Source organism: Ornithorhynchus anatinus, chromosome 3 (assembly GCF_004115215.2).
Source record: "Ornithorhynchus anatinus isolate Pmale09 chromosome 3, mOrnAna1.pri.v4, whole genome shotgun sequence".
NCBI lineage: Eukaryota > Metazoa > Chordata > Mammalia > Monotremata > Ornithorhynchidae > Ornithorhynchus > Ornithorhynchus anatinus.
The window spans coordinates 61949229-61969147 of record NC_041730.1 but is presented as its reverse complement, the minus strand read 5'-3'; the positions used below and the strand labels follow the sequence as shown (position 1 = coordinate 61969147).

At 44.7% G+C, this 19919-nt stretch overlaps 1 protein-coding gene across 1 annotated transcript in view; it reads right to left on the bottom strand.

The window, feature by feature from the left end:
• RNF165 (ring finger protein 165) overlaps positions 1 to 11858 on the bottom strand; it is a 56288-nt gene extending 44430 nt beyond the window's left edge. The window contains exons 1-5 of the mRNA XM_039911320.1: positions 11851 to 11858; positions 11322 to 11399; positions 11065 to 11176; positions 4129 to 4217; positions 3336 to 3433 (exon numbers count right to left, since the gene is read on the bottom strand). Of these exons, the coding sequence (XP_039767254.1) occupies positions 3336 to 3433; positions 4129 to 4217; positions 11065 to 11176; positions 11322 to 11399; positions 11851 to 11858 (385 nt within the window). The remainder of the gene's footprint in view (positions 1 to 3335; positions 3434 to 4128; positions 4218 to 11064; positions 11177 to 11321; positions 11400 to 11850) is intronic.
• Positions 11859 to 19919: the final 8061 nt, after the last annotated feature.

The following is a 19919-nucleotide window of genomic DNA, read 5'->3' as shown; positions in this document are numbered from 1 at the left end:
GCTCGTGCCCCTTCCCCTAACCTCTGCTCCTCCATGTGGTATCTGCAACAGTGCTTAGCACATTACTTCACACCTAGTAAGTGCTTAACTAATCCCACTTTTATTATTATAATATATGAATTGGTGGTGTTGGATGGGGGAGGGCAAGGGCAGGAGGGATGTTTGCTTATAAGAGAGGCTATTCAAACTGTGCCCTCCTAATAACCGCCTCCTTCCAAGATACCCTTTTGTTAAAATATCACAACCGTCCCTATTCCCTGTAAAGCGTGAGTAGAATAATTTCCAAGTAGGGTCTGTGGGATGAACTTGGCAGGGAGCCTTCAGCTGTCAGATCGAGAGCTGCTAAGTGTGTTTCACCTGGGTACCCTCACTTTGATATACAAAGGGCCCAGTAGTTAATTTCTGTAATGCCAACCCTCTCACTGTACCTCGATCTCGTCTATCTTGCCACCGGCCTCTCGCCCACATCCTGCCTCTGATCCAACAGACAATTGCTCTCCCCACCTTGAAAGCCTTATTGAAGGCATATCTCCTCCACGAGACCTTCCCTGACTAAGCCCTCCTTTCCTCTTCTCCCACTCCTTTCTGCATCACCCTGACTTGCTTCCTTTATTCATCCCTTCTCCCAGCCCCCAACCCTTATGCACATGCCTGGAATTTATTTATTTATATTATTGTCTGTCTCCCTCTCTAGAGTGTAAGCTCATTGTGGTTAGGGCATATGTCTGTTTAATATTACATTGTACTCTCCCAAGTGCTTAGTTCAGTGCTCTGCACATAGTAAGTGCTCAATAAATATGATTGAAAGAATGAATAGTTCAGCATCCCTAGACCCCAGAGACACAGAGGCTTAGCCCACTTCCAGAGCTGTTTTCTGAGAGCAAATTCAGTCCCTTTGTTTCCCCTCCTTCAGCACCACCCTTGCAGTAGGAGCTGTATCCTTTAAGCACTTGTTTTTTCACCCCACTCTCAACCCTTTAGCACGTATGTATATGTTTTTCATTTATTTTAATATCTGTCTCTCCAAATAGGCTGTAAGCTCCTTGTGGGCAGAGAATGGGTCTATCAACTTCACCTTCTTGTATCCTCCCAAGCATTTACTACTGTGCTCTGCTTACAGTAAGTGCTCAGAAAATACCATTGATTGATTGATTGGAGGGCAGGGTGGCCTCAAAGCACATTCTCAGAGGACCAAAACTGCCTGCCCAGTGCTGAGAACTGGCTCTCATCAGGGAACTCTCAATTGTATTGGAGATTGATCTGAGGCCTACAATATTTTCCATCATGTTCCTTTTCATTTGTTTCACTGTCAATAATCTGCCCGGTAACTGGAATCTAATTTAGAGTCTAGTTGGCTCCCGCCTTGCTGCTCTGGCACTCGACTGTTTAAACAGCGACTCTGAGGTGGATCAGATAAATGCTGCCCAAGACGAATCCCATTCAAATGATAATCTCCTTCTTGGGCAGAAAAGCAGATAATGTCTGGTATCTCAGCCCCACCAGACCCTCTCTTTCCACTTTATGAGACCCTGTACAGGGCTGTAGCAGCAGAGGGATTTTGCTTGCATAAAAACAGGTCTTCCGTTTCCTTTCCTGGAAAAAGCATCCCCTAAGCTTCCAACTGGGCCCTAAACCTAGAAACTGTTGTGTAGCTCTGACATCTGCCAAATCTCTCCACTCCATCTGCCCCTTCCCCTAGACCCTGCACCTCTTCTCCCATTCTCTTCTTCAGTCCTGAAATTCAGGCACTTTTTCTAGTGGGCTTTAGAATTAAGATGCCCTTTAGGATAGGGAGAAAGCAGCGGATTCTCTCTTTAGCCTCTGACTATGCCCCCAAGTTACACTAAGGAGCTTGTCACCCTAATGCAGCACCATCATCATCATCATTATGACATTAAGCACATCTCATCCTCTAGGAAGGGGACGTCTCAATCTACCTCAGCCATTGACATGATTCAGGACCTGGGTCGAGTTGTGGACCTCTCCAGCCTTGGTTTCTCCAACTGTAGGATGGGTATAAGCACATCTGCCCCCTACTTAGCTCTTGGAGCTGAGGCATGGAGAAACACGCTGCATAAACCAGAAGAAGCTAGACACATTCAGCCTTGTTTTTATGCCCTAAATGGAAGGGAATGGCAGAAAACTGAGAGCTCCTAGAGCAAAGATATGAGGCAAGCAAGGGTTTAACTGACCACAAAGGCAAGTTGGGGTTATGTCCTGGGGGGGATTGTATTGCATCACACCTCTAAGCCTCTCTTCCTGCAAGACTGCCAAGTGAAACTGCCAAGCAAAAGCATCAGAAACCCCTGTCCCCTTCCCATCAGGACAGTCAGGGCCCCTACCCTCAACAAGCCTTGGCACATGGAGATTCAAAGTGCAGCAGCACACAGCCTCTATGCATTTTAGAACATAGAGAACTCTCAGTTACCTGGGTGGCAAAACCTGAGGGCCAATTTTATCTATTGTTAAAACTTTCACCAACCTATTTTTAGATCATGAGCTACTGAAGGGCCAAGAAAAATGCACAATTCTTACCTGGGTATTTGTTTTCCAGCTCTTAGTACAGTGCTCTGCACAGTAAGCACTTCATTCATTCAATCGTGTTGATTGAGCACTTACTGTGTGCAGAGCACGGTACTAAGGGTTTGGAAAGTACAATTCAGCAACAGAGACAATCCCTGCTCACAAAGGGCTCACAGTCTAGAAGGAGGGAGACAGACATCAAAACAAGTAAACAGGCATCAGGAGCATCAATATAAATAAATATAATTTATACACACACAAGTGTTGCGGGGCAGGGAGAGGGGCTAGAGCAATGGGAGCGAGTCAGGGCAATGGAGAGGGGAGGGGGAGCTGAAGAAGAAGGTAGGGGTGGTTAGTCTGGGAAGGCCAGATTACTTTGACTACTCTTTGCTGTGATTTTGGTTTCTTTGTAGGGGGCAAGAAATAGAAGGAAATACCTGCTCCATTCTGCCAGCATTACTGTTCTTTCCCAGATGCCTCCAGAAGGAGGTAATTGGCCTGAACCATGTTACAATGGGAAGGAGAAGGAGAACGAATTGTACTTCTGCTGTCTGCTCTAGAGAAAACAACAGGATCAACAGTGGGAGGGGGAAGTGTAACTTCCCATACACCCGGGCATCTGTTCAGTGACAATTGCAGTTAAACAAGGATCCCCAGAGACTCTCTTATTGGAGTCATTTGGGGAACAAGCTGGATTATGGAGGGTAAAAAAGCACACTGAACTCCTGGGAGGTGAGTTGAATTTTCCTTCTTGCTGGGAAACAGAAGTTGGGTAGACGAAAGAGAGTGACAGGGGACAGTAGGCTTGGTACTTCCCAAATTTAATACACGAACAAGGCCCAGGGAGCCCAGGAATATCAGCAGGTCATAGTTCAGGAAAGCTGCGCTATCTGAATTAAATTGTAAGTTCCTTGAGGGAGGAGACCACGCTTTTTCCTGATCTGTGCCCATCACGGTACTGAACGTGAGTCCTGGTAAGCATTCTATGGATGCCAAATCAATACCTTGCATTTTGGAAAAATCAAAAAAGTCAAAAGCAACTGAGGGCAAATATTGGTGGGAAATGTGAGAAGGACGGGATGCCGGTCACATAGAATATCCGTTCCTGAACTTTTTCAGCCAAATGTGTTTGAGAAGCTGCTCACCAAGGCTCTGAAGGGCAATTTGGTTTGATTAGGCTAATGATAAGTGGGCTGTATCTAGGCAAGAGTGAAATGCTCTCTGAGGGTAGGTCTCTGGTCCAGGTAGGGTGAATTATGGCCAGGGCTGAGGGGTCTATGGATGGGAACTGGAAAAAAGGGGTGGTGGTGTTCAGAGAAAGAGGAGTCAGAAACTGCTTACTATCTCCAGGATCCTGAGTATGCTGAGTACATTTTGGCTTTGGAATCTACAAGGCAGTTCTAGAATGAAGAGGGATTTGATATCGGGAAAACGCATGCTTATCTCTATAGAATACGCAGCCACAGGGTTTAGTGAGCCTCATCTCCAGAATGGTTGACTGGTCAAACAGGTCATTCAAGAATGGCAAAGGCAGTCTCCACGGCCTGGTGCAGCAGACCCAAGCCCAGCTAGCCTAAACCAAACTGGGAGGCCACAGAGCCTTACCTGCCTGCAGCCTCGTCCTGAATCTCCCCAGGGTGGAACCAGTCCAGCTGAATACCCAGATGGTTTTTATTTTGTGTGTGAAGCTGAGACTAGAAGTCCTCTCAGGAGGTTGAGGGGGAAGCAGTATGGCCTAGTGGAAAGAACACGGACTTGGGAAACAGAGAACCTGTGTTCTAAGCCTACCTCCCCTGCTTGTCTGCTGAGAGACCTTGGGTGAGTCACTTTACTTCTCTGTGCCTCAGTTTCTTCATCTGTAAAATGGGGGTTCAATACTTATTCTTCCTCTTATTTAAACTGTGAATCCATGTGGGACAGAGACCGTATCCAACCTGATTATCCTGTACCTTCCAGCATTTAGTAGAGTGCTGGGTCCATATTAAATGCTTAATAAGGACCATAATAATAATTATTATTTCACTGTTTCAGCTCCTTGGAGACCATGATGGAACACCCCCATCTTTCACAACTTGTAGGGATCCTGCAGAAAGTAGGAGATGGCTAGAGAAACTGGCGGGAGAATACAAAGAAGATTTTGAGAAGCAAAGTGGCATAATGGAAAGAGCACATGCCTGGGAATCAGAGGACCTGGTTTCTTATCCCAGCTCTGTCACTTGTCTGCTGTGGGACCTTGGACAAGTCACTTAACTTTTCTGTGCCTCAGTTTCCTCATCTATAAAATGGAGACTAAATCCTACTCCTCCCTATCTAGAATGTAAGCCCCATTTGGGACAAGGATTGTGACCAACCTGATAATCGTATACCTAACCCCGTGCTTAGAACAGTGCTGGGCACTTAGTAAGTGCCTAACAAATATCATAATTATTAAATCAGAAAGGGGAGAAAGTCCTATTGTAGATGCTTTGCTCAGAGCTAAGAAGAACAAAGGAAAAAGGGTAGCCTGAAGAAACCTTTGTTCAACTCCACTGAAAAGAGAAATGTGAAATATTTTAACCCATTACCATAGGAGGTTATTTCACTCAAAAATAACTCCAAAATATAACTACTCAACCTCATTTTGCTTTATCATCAGTCTTCCGGGGGGTGGCAGAAGGAACAACATTTTAAATAGGGGGTACGATAAGATTCCAGAAGCATACATCATGTAAGTAAGGGTGTAAAGACAAAATGGGAAAGGTTCTCTGTGACAGTTCGCAGGATCTACAAAGTTCTGAGGGAGTCAAGATCACACTATAAGTTTGCTGTGGGCAGGGAACATGTCTACCAACTCTGTTATATTGTACCCTCCCAAGTGCTAAGCACAGTCCTCTTAACACTGTAAGTGCTCAAAAAACAAGATTGATTGATCAACGGAAGGGTCCTTGGCCCTCTCCTTTGTTTCAGAGCTGACAAGCTCCTCTGCTCAATCCTGGTACATAATTCAAGCCACAGAAGCCTCAGGATTCAAGGCAGAAGGGGTCTGGGTGTTTTAAAATAATAATAATGTTGGTTATTTCTTAAGTGCTTACTATGTACATAGCACTGTTCTAAGTGCTGGGGTAGATACAGGGTAATCAGATTGTCCCACATGAGGCTCACAGTCTTAATCCCCATTTTACAGATGAGGTAAGCGAGGTAAGAGAAGTTAAGTGACTTGCCCACAGTCACACAGCTGACAAGTGGCAGAGCTGGGATTCAAACCCATGACCTCTGACTCCCAAGTCCGTGCTCTTTCCACTGAGCCACGCTGCTTCTCTAAAATAAAAACACCTAACCTGAAGGCATTTGGTGCTGTATCAGTACTGGACAGGGAAAAGACCAGCTGAAGACCAGACTGTCCTTTAAAAAACCCAGAGCATGCCCACTCGTGCTTTAAAGAGACCTGATAAGCCTCTCTACTGACAAAAATTAAGTGAGGGAGGTGGAATAGAAAACTCACATCTCTGGTACTGGGGAGTTGCATATTAGGAAGCTTAATGAACCATCCACTCTTTGTGTTTTGTAAAACGCCAGAAAATTAGGGCAGGATCAGGGTGCTGGGGGAAAGCAAACATGGTTCAGGATCTTCAAAAGAAAAAAGAAAAGTGATCCCAGCAATCATCTTCCATTAGGCCTAACTTTGATCTTCAGTAATGGAGCCTGTTCTAAGGAGTCCAATCCACTGTTAGAGCCAGGCCGCAAGGCTATATATAAAAGGAACAAATTGCACTAGGCTGACTTTATCCCTTCACCTTTTTGTGGTTGGGAAGGGGGGAGATAAATTACCAAACAAATTGGATGAAGAGATGACAGAAGATGCGATGCAAAACAGCCTCGGGGCCTAGGTTCCCATTCATGTGATTTCTTGTGATGGCTATGTTCTCACTGCATGTTGAGAGCCTGAACGCAAGAGACCTGGGCCTGCAGAATGGGTCTTGTGGTTTCATTTTTAGGAACTGGCAAAGACACACCAGAGAAGGTGGTCTCAAGCAGCAGGGGTGAAGCACACTGAGAAAAAGCAGGTACCACTTAGGACAGTGCTTGGCACCTAGTAAACGCTGAACAAATATCATAATTACAATTATTATTAATATTACCACACACAGTTAGGGTAAATGCTGATGGTCCTTAAGAAACCAGACATCCAGGAACAGGGGAAAAGTTAGGACTGGAAGCACCCATACACATATAATCTCATGCCCCTCTTCTCAGCTCCGCCCACAGCAACTTGACCCACGAGAAAGGTGGAGGTGGTTCCAGGGTGGCTAGACTGACAGCTGTTCTTCCCATCTCTGCCTCCAGCTACCTCTGTCCCCTGGGACAAATCAGCTCATCACCGTGAACCTCACTTTCCATATCTGTAAAGACAATGGACACTGGACAATATTGGTAAGGGCTTGGCTATTCCCAGATGACAACTCGCTGACATATCAAGGAGTGGAAGCCCCTTGTTGGCAGGGAATGCGTCTACCAAGCGCTGTTATATTGGACTCTCCAAAGGGCTCAGTAAATATGATGGATCGGTTGATCCACCTCACACTGGCTGCAACAGAGGAAGTTTCCAAGTGGCAAAAAGTCCTAGTGATAGAGAAAAAAATGCAGAAAACCCACCATATACCCACCCACTTCCAGACCTTCATATCCTTCCATATACACACTCTTTCCACTCATATTCAACAAGCATGCACACATACTCATCTCCATATAGACAATACCATGCCCATCCTCTCCCACAAACACATCCACTCTCTCTTGTCCACCTAGGCCCCCATGTCACACACATTCATAACACACAGGAAAAAAATTAGAGTCAAACACTTGATGTCTTTGTTTAACTAAAGAAAGGAAACAAAGTGACATCATCTAAGATGAAAAAAAAATTCATTAAAAATTCCCATTTCTGCTGGCTGACATCTAGAACCTGAAAGGAAAAAGCTTACTGTACTGCAGCTGATGGTTAAAGGCAACCTCTAGTTGTAGTTATGGTCCACATGATCCCTTATATGACAGAATATCAGCCAAAATTGTCTTAAAATGTCTGAACTAGCATCGGTTGCAACCAAATCAGGTTGGATACAGTCACTGCCCCACAGTCTTAATCCTCATTTTTTTTCAGGTGAGGTAATTGAGGTACAGAGAAGTTAAGTGACTTGCCCAAGCTCACACAGGAGACAAGTGACAGAGCTGGGATTAGAACCCAGGGCCTCCTGACTCCAAGACCCGTGCTCTATCACCTAGGCTATGCTGCTTCTCTATTGTACCCTCTCAAGCACTTAATACGGTGATCTCCACTCATTAATCCCTCAATAGATACGATTGACTGATAGATTGATTATCCTCCATAGATCCACTAGGACCCAGTGAACAGATCAGGGCAGATGGGGGAGGAAGAGAAGTGGGACTTGTTTGTAAGTGACTTAATGTAATTGTTGTTCATCATATCTCTCAGTACTAGAACTGTTGATCACCCAAACAATGAAATTTGTAGACTCAAAACAAACAAGCCAAAAAACAAACAAAACATTTCCTCATAGGGGATGATTTTCAATATTACTTTGTCACCACAAGAAATTGTGGAAATGAAAATATCAGTAAGTTTGAGAGGAATTTGGAAAAAAGCATTGTAGTTGAGAGGACCAGCCTATCATCTGAGAGGCAAAAGTCACATTGTTAAGAGAGAAATCTAATGAAATTAGTGGTGTTAAGGGACACAATCCCTAATCATAAGAATTAAAAAAAGAAGAGAAAAGCGATTGCACTGTTCCTCTTAGGTCCTTTTGGGGCCACTAATAGAGGCAAGGCACTGAGTGGGTGAACCACATTGTCCCTAAATGCAATGGGGACTTTGCTTATGATCCCATTTTCATATTGAGAGGGAAAGGAGCAGGGGGTGTCAGAGAGAAAAGGAGGTAATGTGGAGAGAGGGAAATCAAAGCTGGCTGAGCTTAGTGGATGAAAGAATGGGAAGTGTGAGGGAAGGGGGAGAGTGCTGTCCCCAAGAGAAAAAGGGAAGCTACAAAACACCAATCCTTTCAGAGCTGACCTGTGATTTTTCCAAGCAATGATGTCTCAGGAGGGGAGAGAAGACCATAATTCTCCACTCAGAGCTCTGGGAAAGAATAGGCTATGTCAGCCAGTCCTTAGAATGGGCTCAGGGGCCTGAGGAAAATCACGTGACCCTAACTGACACCACGCAGCATGGTTGTATCCACCTGGATTGTATTCTGCTCAGCTGCTTCTTCTCCCTTGGGTTTGATGTTCTTGGGAACCTGTATTTATTCATCAGCTGTCTGCCCTGAAGTAGAAGCACTAATTTTGCCAAATTAGGGTAGGGAGGAAGCGGTCTTCTCACGGAGTGTGCTGGAAAGAAGTTTCACACACCTTGGTTGTCCTCCAGCTGTAGCCAGGAAGTAAAATGGAGCAGGATAAATCAAGGAATGCCATTTGAAGCTCAACATGGAGCTTCCATAAGAAAGATTGATCACATAGGATCTGTGACCCAATATTTAATAATCATATTTGTTAGGCACTTACTATATTTACTAATAATTGTGGGATTTGGTAAAGCACATATTCTGCATCAAGCACTGTTCTAAGGGCTGAGGTGGATACCAGGTAATTATGTCGGACACAGTTCCTGCCCCACAAGTAGTTCACGGTCTAAGAAGGAGGGAGAACGGGGATTGAATCCCCATTTTACAAGTGAGGAAACTGAGGAACAGAGAAGTTAAGTGATTTGTCCAAGGTCACACAGCGGACAAGTGATAGAGCCAGGTTTAGAACCCAGGTCCTCTGACTCCCAGGCCCATGTTTTTTTTCCACTAGGTCATACTATTTCCTTTTGAGAGAGCATTGGTGGGGAGTAGGCATGGGAAGAAAGACCAAGACAATAATCCCTCAGAAAGGGTGAAGAGGAGGGATATGGTGAAATAGAGACCATGAAACTTGCCATCTTGCAAACAGATAGCCCGTGTTTACCAGCCTGGGTTGAAGTCTCATCAGCCTACCTTCTGCTGGGAGCAAAATAAATGAAATTATCATTCTTTACCTCTCAACTGGTGTAAATGGCTATTTGCTCTGGGCCTGGCCCTATCCCTGGTTTTGAGCATGACTGAATGAATCTTGGGCAGTGCTCAAATATCGGTTCGGCTGGAGTAAAATAACCTAACCTGCTTCAGTGGAGAGCCCGGGGGGAGAGAGGAGGCTTGTGAGGGAAGGGTGTTTTGCTTTCTATTACTATCACTCTGTCAGATCACAGCCGAGATTGAGGCAGTAGTATGTGCTTGACATCCATGCAGATTTATACTGTCCATTAATATAATACTGGTATTCGGTAATATGTTCAGTATGTGCCAGATCCTTGGATAGATATAAAATAATCAGAATGGACATGGTCCCTATAATAATGATGGTACTTATTAAGTGCTAACTATGTGCCAACCACTGTATTAAGCACTAGAGTAGATACAACATAAACAGATTGGACACAATCCCTGTCCCCACATCTTGCAGTTTAAGGGGGAGGGATGTCGTCATTTTACGGATGAGGAAACTGAAGCACAAAGAAGTTAAGATAGGCAAGTGGCGAGCTGGGTTTAGAGTTCAGGTCTCCTGCCTTCCAAGCCTGTCCTCTTTCTGCTAGACCAACCCGCTTCCCACAATATAGAGAAGCAGCGTGGGTCAGTGGAAAGAGCCCGGGCTTGGGAGTCAGAGGTCATGGGTTCGAATCCTGGCTCCTCCACTTGTCAGCTGTGTGGCTGTGGGCAAGTCACTTAAGTTCTCTGTGGCTCAGTTACCTCATCTGTAGAATGAGGATTAGCTGTGAGCCTCAAGTGGGACAACCTGATTATCCTGTATCTACCCCAGTGCTTAAAACAGTGCTCTGCACATAGTAAGCGCTTGACAAATAACAACATTATTACCATATCAGAGAAGCCTCCGAAACACAGAGGAACATGTGACCATCACCACAAGCATCAACTGCAAGAAGAAAGCCCACCATCTCCTTCCTCCTTACCCATTCTTTCTTACCAAGGCCCAATTTGGTGACAGGACAGTTGTGACCCTCACCACAAAATCAAAGTTCAGCCTCAAGAATAATAATAATAATAATGTCGGCATTTGTTAAGCGCTTACTATGTGCAGAGCACTGTTCTAAGCGTGTGGCCTAGTGGAAAGAGCCGGGGGGCTCAAAGACGGAGGCCCAGGTTCTTATCCCGACTCTGCCATTTGCCTGCTGTGTGACCTCAGGACAGTCCCTTAACTTCTCTGGGTCTCAGTTTCCTCATCTGCAAAATGGGGATTCAAAACCTGTTCTCCCTCACCCAGAGAGCCTCACTGTGAGACAAGGACTGTATCCGATTATATCTACTCCGGCACTTAGAACAAAGCTGGGCCCATTGCAAGCATTTAGCCGATAACACAGCTTTCATTATCATCCGGACCACTGGTCGTTTCCCAGTGAGGTGATATCAGGCCGCTCTCCTTTTGCCCACTATTCAAGGAGACAGATTTCCCTACACTATCGACTTCTATTCTTTGAATAGAAGTGCGGCAGAGGGAGCGAAGCAGCTGTTCGGATTCAGACTTGGGCTGGCCCGGCTTCTCCTCGGACTTCACTTCCAGCGATATACTGCAGGAGGCGAGAGGCGGCTGCTGTGGAAACTCGAAGGCCAAGAGAAGGCAGTTATTGTTTCCCCCAGCTGCTCCAGGCAGGCGCTCGAAGAGGGCCGGGCCGATGGGGGTAGGGGGAGAGGGGGGGAGCGACTCGAACGCACCTGTCATAGCCAGATTGGATGGCAGCTGGGCTCTCGGCAGCCCCATCTGTCCGCAGCTCAGCCAGCACGGCCGTGGTGCTGAGAGCGTGTCAGCGAGACCCAGCCGCAGTCACGACACGCAGCCCGAGTGGGAGAGAGAGGCAGATGTTCATTACGGACAGGAAATGCATCTACCAGCCCCTGCTGTACTCTCCCAAATGCTCAGTACAATGCTCTGCACAGAGGAAGCGTTCAACAAATACCACTGATAGATGGATTGAGATTGAGAGGTCAAGGCCGAAACTAAGTCGAGAGAAACCCTGGGCCGAATATAACTGAGTTGCCAGGGGTCAAGACCTCCTAAGGCTGAATGATAACAATGGTATTGGTAAAGTGCTTACTATATGCCAAGCACTATGTGCTAAGCATTAGGTAACCAGATCAGGCACGTCCTTCTCCATATAGAGCTCGCAGACTAAAAAAGAGGGAAAACAGGTATTTAAAACCCATTTTATAGGTGAGGAAACTGAGGCATAGAGAAGTTAAGTACCCTCCCATGGTCAACCGAAAGGTAAGTGGCATTACCAGTACTAGAACCCAGGTCCTCTGACTCTCAGGCCCATGCTCTTTCCACTAGGCCACACTGCTTCTCTAGTATGTATTGAATGGTATTCAAGCTCCCAGACGCATTCTGGTAGGGGCCATTTACTAAGTAACTCGAGAACTAGAAAAGGGCAGGGTCATGGCCAAAAAGCTTTCTCCCATTTTGGAACAGGGACCATAGAAATACATCTTCAGCTTGGATCAGAGAGTCCATTCCTACATCTTGCCAGTCAACAGAAAGGCCACCAAAAAACTTCCATGTTCGAGCAAAAGCACGGGCATTTGTGGAAAACCAGGTGGTATTCAAACTCCCAAGCCCAAACTGTCCAGAAAAGTAACTGAAGGTTGGAAAAGGACTTGGAAACAGGAATTCTTTCTGGGCAGCCTTGCAAATAGTTTTCAGAAATCAATAGGCCTAAATGTTTTATTAGGCAACACAATATGGTCTTTGGGTACACGGCCAGGACCCATCTTTTCCACTCCTACTCATCCTTCTTTCCTTCTACAGCCCCTCCCGTTCCGAAGCTAAAAATCACAAGCCTCTGGAGTGAAAACATCTGTCCCCCCTCAAAGAGATCTGTTCCCCAACCCTCTGAAGGGCCTAAGGGCCCAACCCTCTGAAGGGCCTAAGCCTCTTGCCCCTCTCTGCTTCCTTTTCCTCTTCTGTAGCAGGGAGAGGTTAATGCTTGAATTTTGCTTCCCAGAAATTCTATGACCTTATCAATCAATCAGTGGTATTTATCAAGTCCTTACTATGTACAGAGCACTGTACTAAGTGCTTGGGAAAGTACAAATGGCTTACTGGAAAGAGCAAGGGCTTGGGAGTCAAAGGTCGTGAGTTCGAATTCCGGCTCCGCCACTCGTCTGCTCTGTGACCTTGGCAAGTCACTTAACTTCTCTGTGCCTCAGTTACCTCATCTGTAAAAATGGGGATTAAAAAATGTGAGCCCCATGTGGGACAATCTGATTACCCTGTATCTACCCTAGTGTTTAGAACAGTGGTCTGCACACAGTAAGCGCTTAACAAATACCACAATTATTATTATTATTATTATTATTATTACAAAAGAATTAGTTGGGCATGTTCCCTGCCCATAATGACCTTACAGTCTAAAGGGGCTGCCGGCCTTAATTTAAAACAGATTCTCCACACAGATTCTGGAAGATACCGAGATACATAGGCATCCATAATCCCTTCCTTCCACGTCATCTCGACTCACTCCCTCTGTTCTTCCCCACCCTCCCCGCCCCACAGCATTTACATATATATGTATATATCTATAATTCTATTTATTTATATCCATGCCTATTTACTTGTTTTTATGTGTATATATCTATAATTCTATTTATTCATATTGATGCCTGTTTACTTGTTTTGATGTCTGCCTCCCCCCTTCTAGACTGTGAGCCCAGTATGGTAAGGGATTGTCTCTCTTTATTGCTGAATTGTACTTTCCAAGAGCTTAGTACAGTGCTCTGCATCCAGTAAGCGCTCAGTAAATAGGATTGAATGAATGAATGAACGTAGTGCCAGTGGAATTAGCTGTCCTTCTTGGTATCATTTAACAGGGTAGTTGGGAGGTATGGAAAAAGGGAGGTATTACCCCCTTTCAGACCACTTAGGACTCTGAAGTAGTAATTTAGTAAACAATATCCCAAGAGCAGGCCAGGACTGGCTGGAACTCAAGGAATAGCTCACTTGCTTGCCGGATCAATCCACTGATGGTTTTCATTGAGCATTTTTACAGAGTACATATTAGGCAGAAGGATCTGAATTCTAATTCCGGTCCCTCCACATGTCTTCTGTGTGACCTTGGGCAAGTCACTTCGCTTTTCTGGGCCTTAGTTACCTCATCTGTAAAATGGGAAATAAGAGTAGGCACCCCATGTGGGACAGGGACTGTATCCAACCTGATTAACTTGTATCTACCCCAGTGCTTAGAACAGTGCTTGGCACAGAGTAAGTGCTTGACAAATACCATCATCATCATCATCAAGCACTTGGGAGAGGATAACGCAGTAAGTAGACCTGATCCCTTCCCTTAGAATCTTGTTTACAACCTTGGAGCTTACAAACTAACAGAAGAGACAGGCATTAAAATAAATTACAGGTAGGGTTAGCTACCAAGTATAAAAGATATTTACGTTAAATGTGGTGAGGGGCGTGGTGGTCCATGATTTTCACAATCATCACTTGTATTCATTAAGCATCAGCTGAGGACAGAGAACGAGGCTAGACACTTGGGAGCATCTAATAGACATGATTCCCGCCCTCAAGGAGTTTACAGTATAATGGCTCCATCTAAGTAAGAGGAACAGCTGAAAGCATCCTTTTTCTTGACCCTGCTCCAGAGAGGCCTAGTGGAAGGTGGAATGGAGCCCTCACTTAATGCGAAGAAGGTGAACAATTGCAACCGCAACTAGCCTATGCCAAATATCTTATGCCAACAACTCACTTCAGAGGGCAGGGCATTATCCATCTGAGAGAGCATTAGCCCTCTAGACAGTAAGCTCACTGTGAGTAGGGAAAGTGTCTACCAACTCTGTTGTATTGTACTCTTCCAAGAGCTTAATACAGCTCAATAAATAACCATGGATTGAGTGATGAGTTAGTAAGAGGAGCTTTCAGTTAGGATCCCCAAAAACCCTGTAAGGCTATGATAGTGAACTCAAGGCAGGCCGGGCTCATGTGTTCCGTCTGTCCTGTTCAGGATCTGGCACATTCTGGGCACTAAAAAACAGTTAGTTGAGAAGCAGTATGGCCTAGTGGAAAGAGCATGGTCCTAGGAGTCAGAGAGCCTGGCTTGTAATCCTGGTTTCACCACTTACCGACCATGGCACCTTGGGCAAGTCATTTAACTTATCTGGGCCTACTTGTTCTCCCTTCTACTTATACTGTGAGCCCCATTGGGACCCGTATCTACCCTTGTGCTTAGCACAGTAAGACATAGTAAGTACTTAACAAAAATCACCGCGATTCTCTTCAATTATCTGGACTCTGCAGTCAAACCCGTTACCTTGAATGCAATTGTCCAGCCAGTGGAAATGTGTTGAGCAAACAATTCCTAACTATATGAGATTTGTGTCAAGAAAGCAAACTGGAAGTTTGAACACATTTACAGTGGATGGAGAGAAGGTTGAACTAGTTAACAATTTTTCTCCCCTGGGATCGCTAATCAGTAATAAAGGAACTAGTAGTCAAGAAGCACACCGACTACTAATGTTAGGAAGACTTGCTATGAAGAACCTGGAAAAAGTCATGAACTGTGCTGATGTAGCAATTAAAACATAAATACAAATTGTCAATTCTATGGTGTTTCCAGTGACGACATATGGATCTGGAAGCTGGACAGTGATAAAACAGGATAGAAAGAACATTGATTCTTTTGAAATGTGATGTTGGAAAAGGCTTTTGTGAATACCATGGACTGCCCGAAAAACAAACAAATGGATTTTAGAGCAAATTAAGTGGTCTTTGGAAGGCCAAATGACTCAACTTAGATTAGCATATTTTGGACACATAATCAGGAGGACACAAATGCTAGGAAAAGTCCAGAGAAAACGCAAAAGAGGCAGACCACCAGCTAGATGGATAGAGACCAAAACAATGATAACGTAAGAACCACCAGGTTGCTACTATGGCAGAGGACAGGGCGTTCTGGAGAAAATATATCCATGGAGTCGCTATGATTAGGAAATGACTTGACTGCACTTAATAAAAAAATGAGATTTATATCTTTAAAATATGTTCCCAAGTTAACTTTCTTTCCCCATAAGGGTAAGAATGCTCCAAAGACAGAAACTAAGCAACCTGCCTATTTCCATTTGCACGGTGATACCTTCTAGACTGTAAGCCCATCGTGGGCAGGGAACATGTCTACCAACTCTTGTATTGTACTCCCCAAACACTTAATACAGTACTCTGCACACAGTAAGCACTCAATAAATACCAATGATTGATTGATTGATTGATTGGGTATCTGAATAGTACACCAGTTGAATGTTCAGCTCCTGAACAGCTATCAGCTGTGTTTCAGGACCAGTCTTCTGCAGCTAATCCACACTAAAGCATTTCTCTCTTCTAGGGTTTCCCTTTTCCTCCATTCTTTTCTCCCCTCTCTTTTTCAGTCCTCTCTCCTTTATTCTCTCTTATTCTCTCTCCCTTATTCCTAGCTTCACCCTTCGACTGTGGGATTCCCAGGTCAACAGCTACAGTCTCTCCATGCTCCATGTGATATTAATAAATAAGAGGCCACGCTGAGGGTTTTCATGTTCTTCAATCTGATTAGGCCCTTTGGCCTCACACATGTTTTCCTGCTTTCACCCCCCCCCCCCCACCCAGGCAGGGATGTATGGTGCTGATTTACATTTAAAGCACTGAAGTGGCAAAAAAGAAAAAAGCTTTCAAAGAGAAAAGCTTCAAATTTTTAAAAACACCCTTTTTGCTTCTTGAAATCTCACACACATATCCTGTGAATTTCTCTTCTCTCTTACTGTGACCTACCTAGTTTAAAAGCCTTTACACAATTGTATTACCTTCAGATAATCTCTCTGTTTAACCCTCTCTGTACACCAGCAAAATCCCAACTAGCTCTTTTATACCCCATAGATTCAATCCAAGCTAACTAAAAGAGAAGTAAGAAGAAACAGGGAGGCCTAGTGGAAAGAGCACAGACCTGGGAGTCAGAAGACCTGAGTTTTAATCCCAGTTCTGCTCCTTGTCTGCTGTGTGACCTTGGGTAAATCATTTAACTTTTCTCTGCCTTGGTTACCTCATCTGTAAAATGGGATTAAGACTGTGCACTCCATGAGGAACATGGACTGTGTCCAAACTGACTAGCCTGTGTCTACTTCAGTGCTTAATAGAGTGCCTGGCACAGAGTAATCGCTTAGCAAATACTAAATTCAAAAAATGATGCTGCCGTCATATTTACTATAGAAATGTTATTTTTCCCAAGACCTTTCCCTTCGGTGATCCCTTCAGTGAGCAGGAAGACATTCTCTTCCACAGGGTCCACCCCCTGTGGAATCTCAGATCTGGTACCTTCTGCTGTTGTGGGACTAGGAAATCTGTTCCTAAAAAAGACCTGATCAACTGTCTAGACCATCCGTAGACACAAGCACCAATGTGTGTGCTCCCAAACCCAAAATAAATTAAATTTATCATTATTAGGTCGACTGAGAATTGGAACTACCAGAGAGGGCATTTGGGCATTGTCCAGTGGTTGATGATACTCTTTCTGCCTCTGAGAATCTGTAAGAACATCCTGGGCTTGGCCCCAGCCCCACCCTCTGGTAAGGTCACACAGAATGTCACCAATCCCTAGAAATCTTATCCCTGGAAGGCTTCATTCACTGGCCAAACATCCTGGGAATTTGCCTGGCCTGCTGGGTGGGAAGTCCCCCACCCTGAATGGATCTAATGAGAAATTCCATATACTTGCCTTCCCCTTTGGATTACCTCCTTGCCTGGATTCCATGGGACTCTAGCTCAGGGAGGAAGCCCTGGCTGTGTATGCTGCAGCTAGATCTATGCGTTCTCTTAGTAGTAATAATAGTATTTATTAAGTGCTTACTATATCCAACCTGATTAGCTTGTTTCTACTGCAGTGCTTAGTACAGAGCCTGGCACATAGTAAGCGTTTAACAAATACCACAAAGCTAATTATAGCAAACCATAATGCCTGTGGGCTCACTATCTCATCCACTCCTTTCCCACATCCTTCCTCTGACTGGAAGTCCCTCTCCACTCATGAATGACAGACTACCAATCTCCCCACCATCAGAGACTTATTAAAGTCACATCTCCCAGAGGACTTCCCTTACTAGCCCTCATTTCCCCTATGCCTTCTCCCTTCTGTACTATACTGTAGTTCTGTGCTACAAATAATAATAATAACAACAATGGTATTTGGTAAGCATTTACTACGTGCCAGGCACTGAACTAGGCACTGGGGGAATTACAAGATAATCCGGTTGGACACGGTCCATGTCCCACATGGGGCTCACAGTCTTAATCCCCACTTTACAGATGGGGGAATTGAGGCCCAGAGAAGTGAAGTGACTTGCCCACTGTCACACAGCAGGTAATAATGATGGAATTTGTTAAGTGCTTGTTGTGTGCCAAGCACTGTACTAACTGCTGGATAAGTGGCGGAGCCAGAATTAGAACCCAGATCCTATGACTCCCAAGCCTGTGCTCTTTCCACTAAGCTATGCTACTTAGCACGGAGAAAGAAAAGAATATACAGGTGAGAATTGGACATGGACTAATCAATCAATAGTATTTATTTATAATTAAGTGATTAAATTTGAGTGCTTACTCTGAGCAGAAAAGTGTAGTAAGTGTTCACTCTCATTACTACTAATAATGATAGTGTCACTTGTTAAGCACTTACTATGTGCCAAGCACTGTACTAAGCACTGGGGTAGATAAAGGTTAATCAGTTTGGACACAGTCCCCATCCCCCACAGGGACCACAGTCCAAGCAGTAGTGTTAATAGATAGAGTCCCCATTTTATAGATGAGGAAACTGAGGCATACAGAAGTTAAGGTACTTGCCCAAGGTCATGCACCAGTAAAGTCAGCTACAAATGCATAGGCAATGCAGAAGGGAGAGGGTGTAGGAGAAATGAGAGCTAGTCAGGGAAGGCCTCTTGGGGGAAATGAGACTTTAACAAGTCTTTGAAGGTAGGGAGAGTGGTGGTCTGTCATAAATCAATGGAGATGGACTTCCAGGCCAGAGGAAAGATGTAGGCAAGGGGTGGATGGCAAGATAGATGAGACTGTGAGCATGCAGTGGTTATGGTTTGCTTTGCTTTATTGTATTTGTTAAGGGCTTACTATATGCCAGGCACCGTAATAATTGCTCGGGTAGATAAAAGCTAATCAGGTTGGACAAAGTCAGTGACCCTTATGGGGCTCACAGTCTTAATCTCCATTCTACAGATGAGGTAACTGAAGCCCAGAGAAGTAAAGTGACTTGCCCAGGGTCACATAGCAGATAAGTGATGGAGTCCGGATTAGAACCCAAGTCCTTCTGACTCCTAATCCCAGGCTTTATCCATTAGGCCATGCTGCTGGGGCCAAGGGAAAGATGCTGACCAGTGGGTTTGCCCAGGTGAGGCGGAGCTTCTCTCAAAGTGGGAAACAGAGGAGTTGGTGAGGTTGGTTGTGAGGAGAAAGGGGTGGATTGGGAAATATGGGTGAAGCCAATGCAGATTTTGCAGGTCAAACAGAATTTTTACAGCCAGATGGTTCTTGACAACTATTTACAAGGCTGAGTTAATGTTCAGTTGATAAGAGAGCTTTTAATGTTCAATTGCTAAGAGAAGCTTTAAATAAAGGACTACAAGAACTCTTTCTCCTTCACTGGGAATAACTCTTGGCATGCCTGAGAAGGGCAAACGGGATTATACGTGTGAAGCACTTTGAGCTCCTGGAGGAAAAGGTGCTGTTCAAATCTAAAGTTTGATTTTATTACTCTAATTTCTGGAGCATCTTATATTTGAAGGACTCAGGGCATGCTGTGAGACACTGAATACTGGAAAATGGGGAAGGAGGGAGTCTCATTTTGCCAACGAATAAAGCTGGGCACAAGTGGAAAAAGAACTAGATTGATATTGCCGTGAACATCTATAGCCAAATCCCTAGGAGTCTTACCTATATAGCTCAGGAGTGGGATACCATTATCCACATTCCTCTAGAAAGCCTTAAGAATGCAGTTCTGGACTTTGTTAGTGAGAAAGGGGATAACACGCTGTCAGTGTTCAATAAACTGGCAAGAGCCAAGAAAGGGATTCAGGAGAACAAATACCACCAGATTGGAAAAAAGACAAGTGGAGAGAGAAAGCTTTCTAAAGTCCCCCTTCTCTGCCCTCTGTCAATCAGTCAGTAGTATTTATTGAGCTCTTACTGTTTGCAAAGCACAATACTAAGTTTTTGGGGAAATACAATACAACAGAGTTAGTAGATCTGTACCCTGGCCACAAGGAGTTACCATCTAGGGAGAAAGA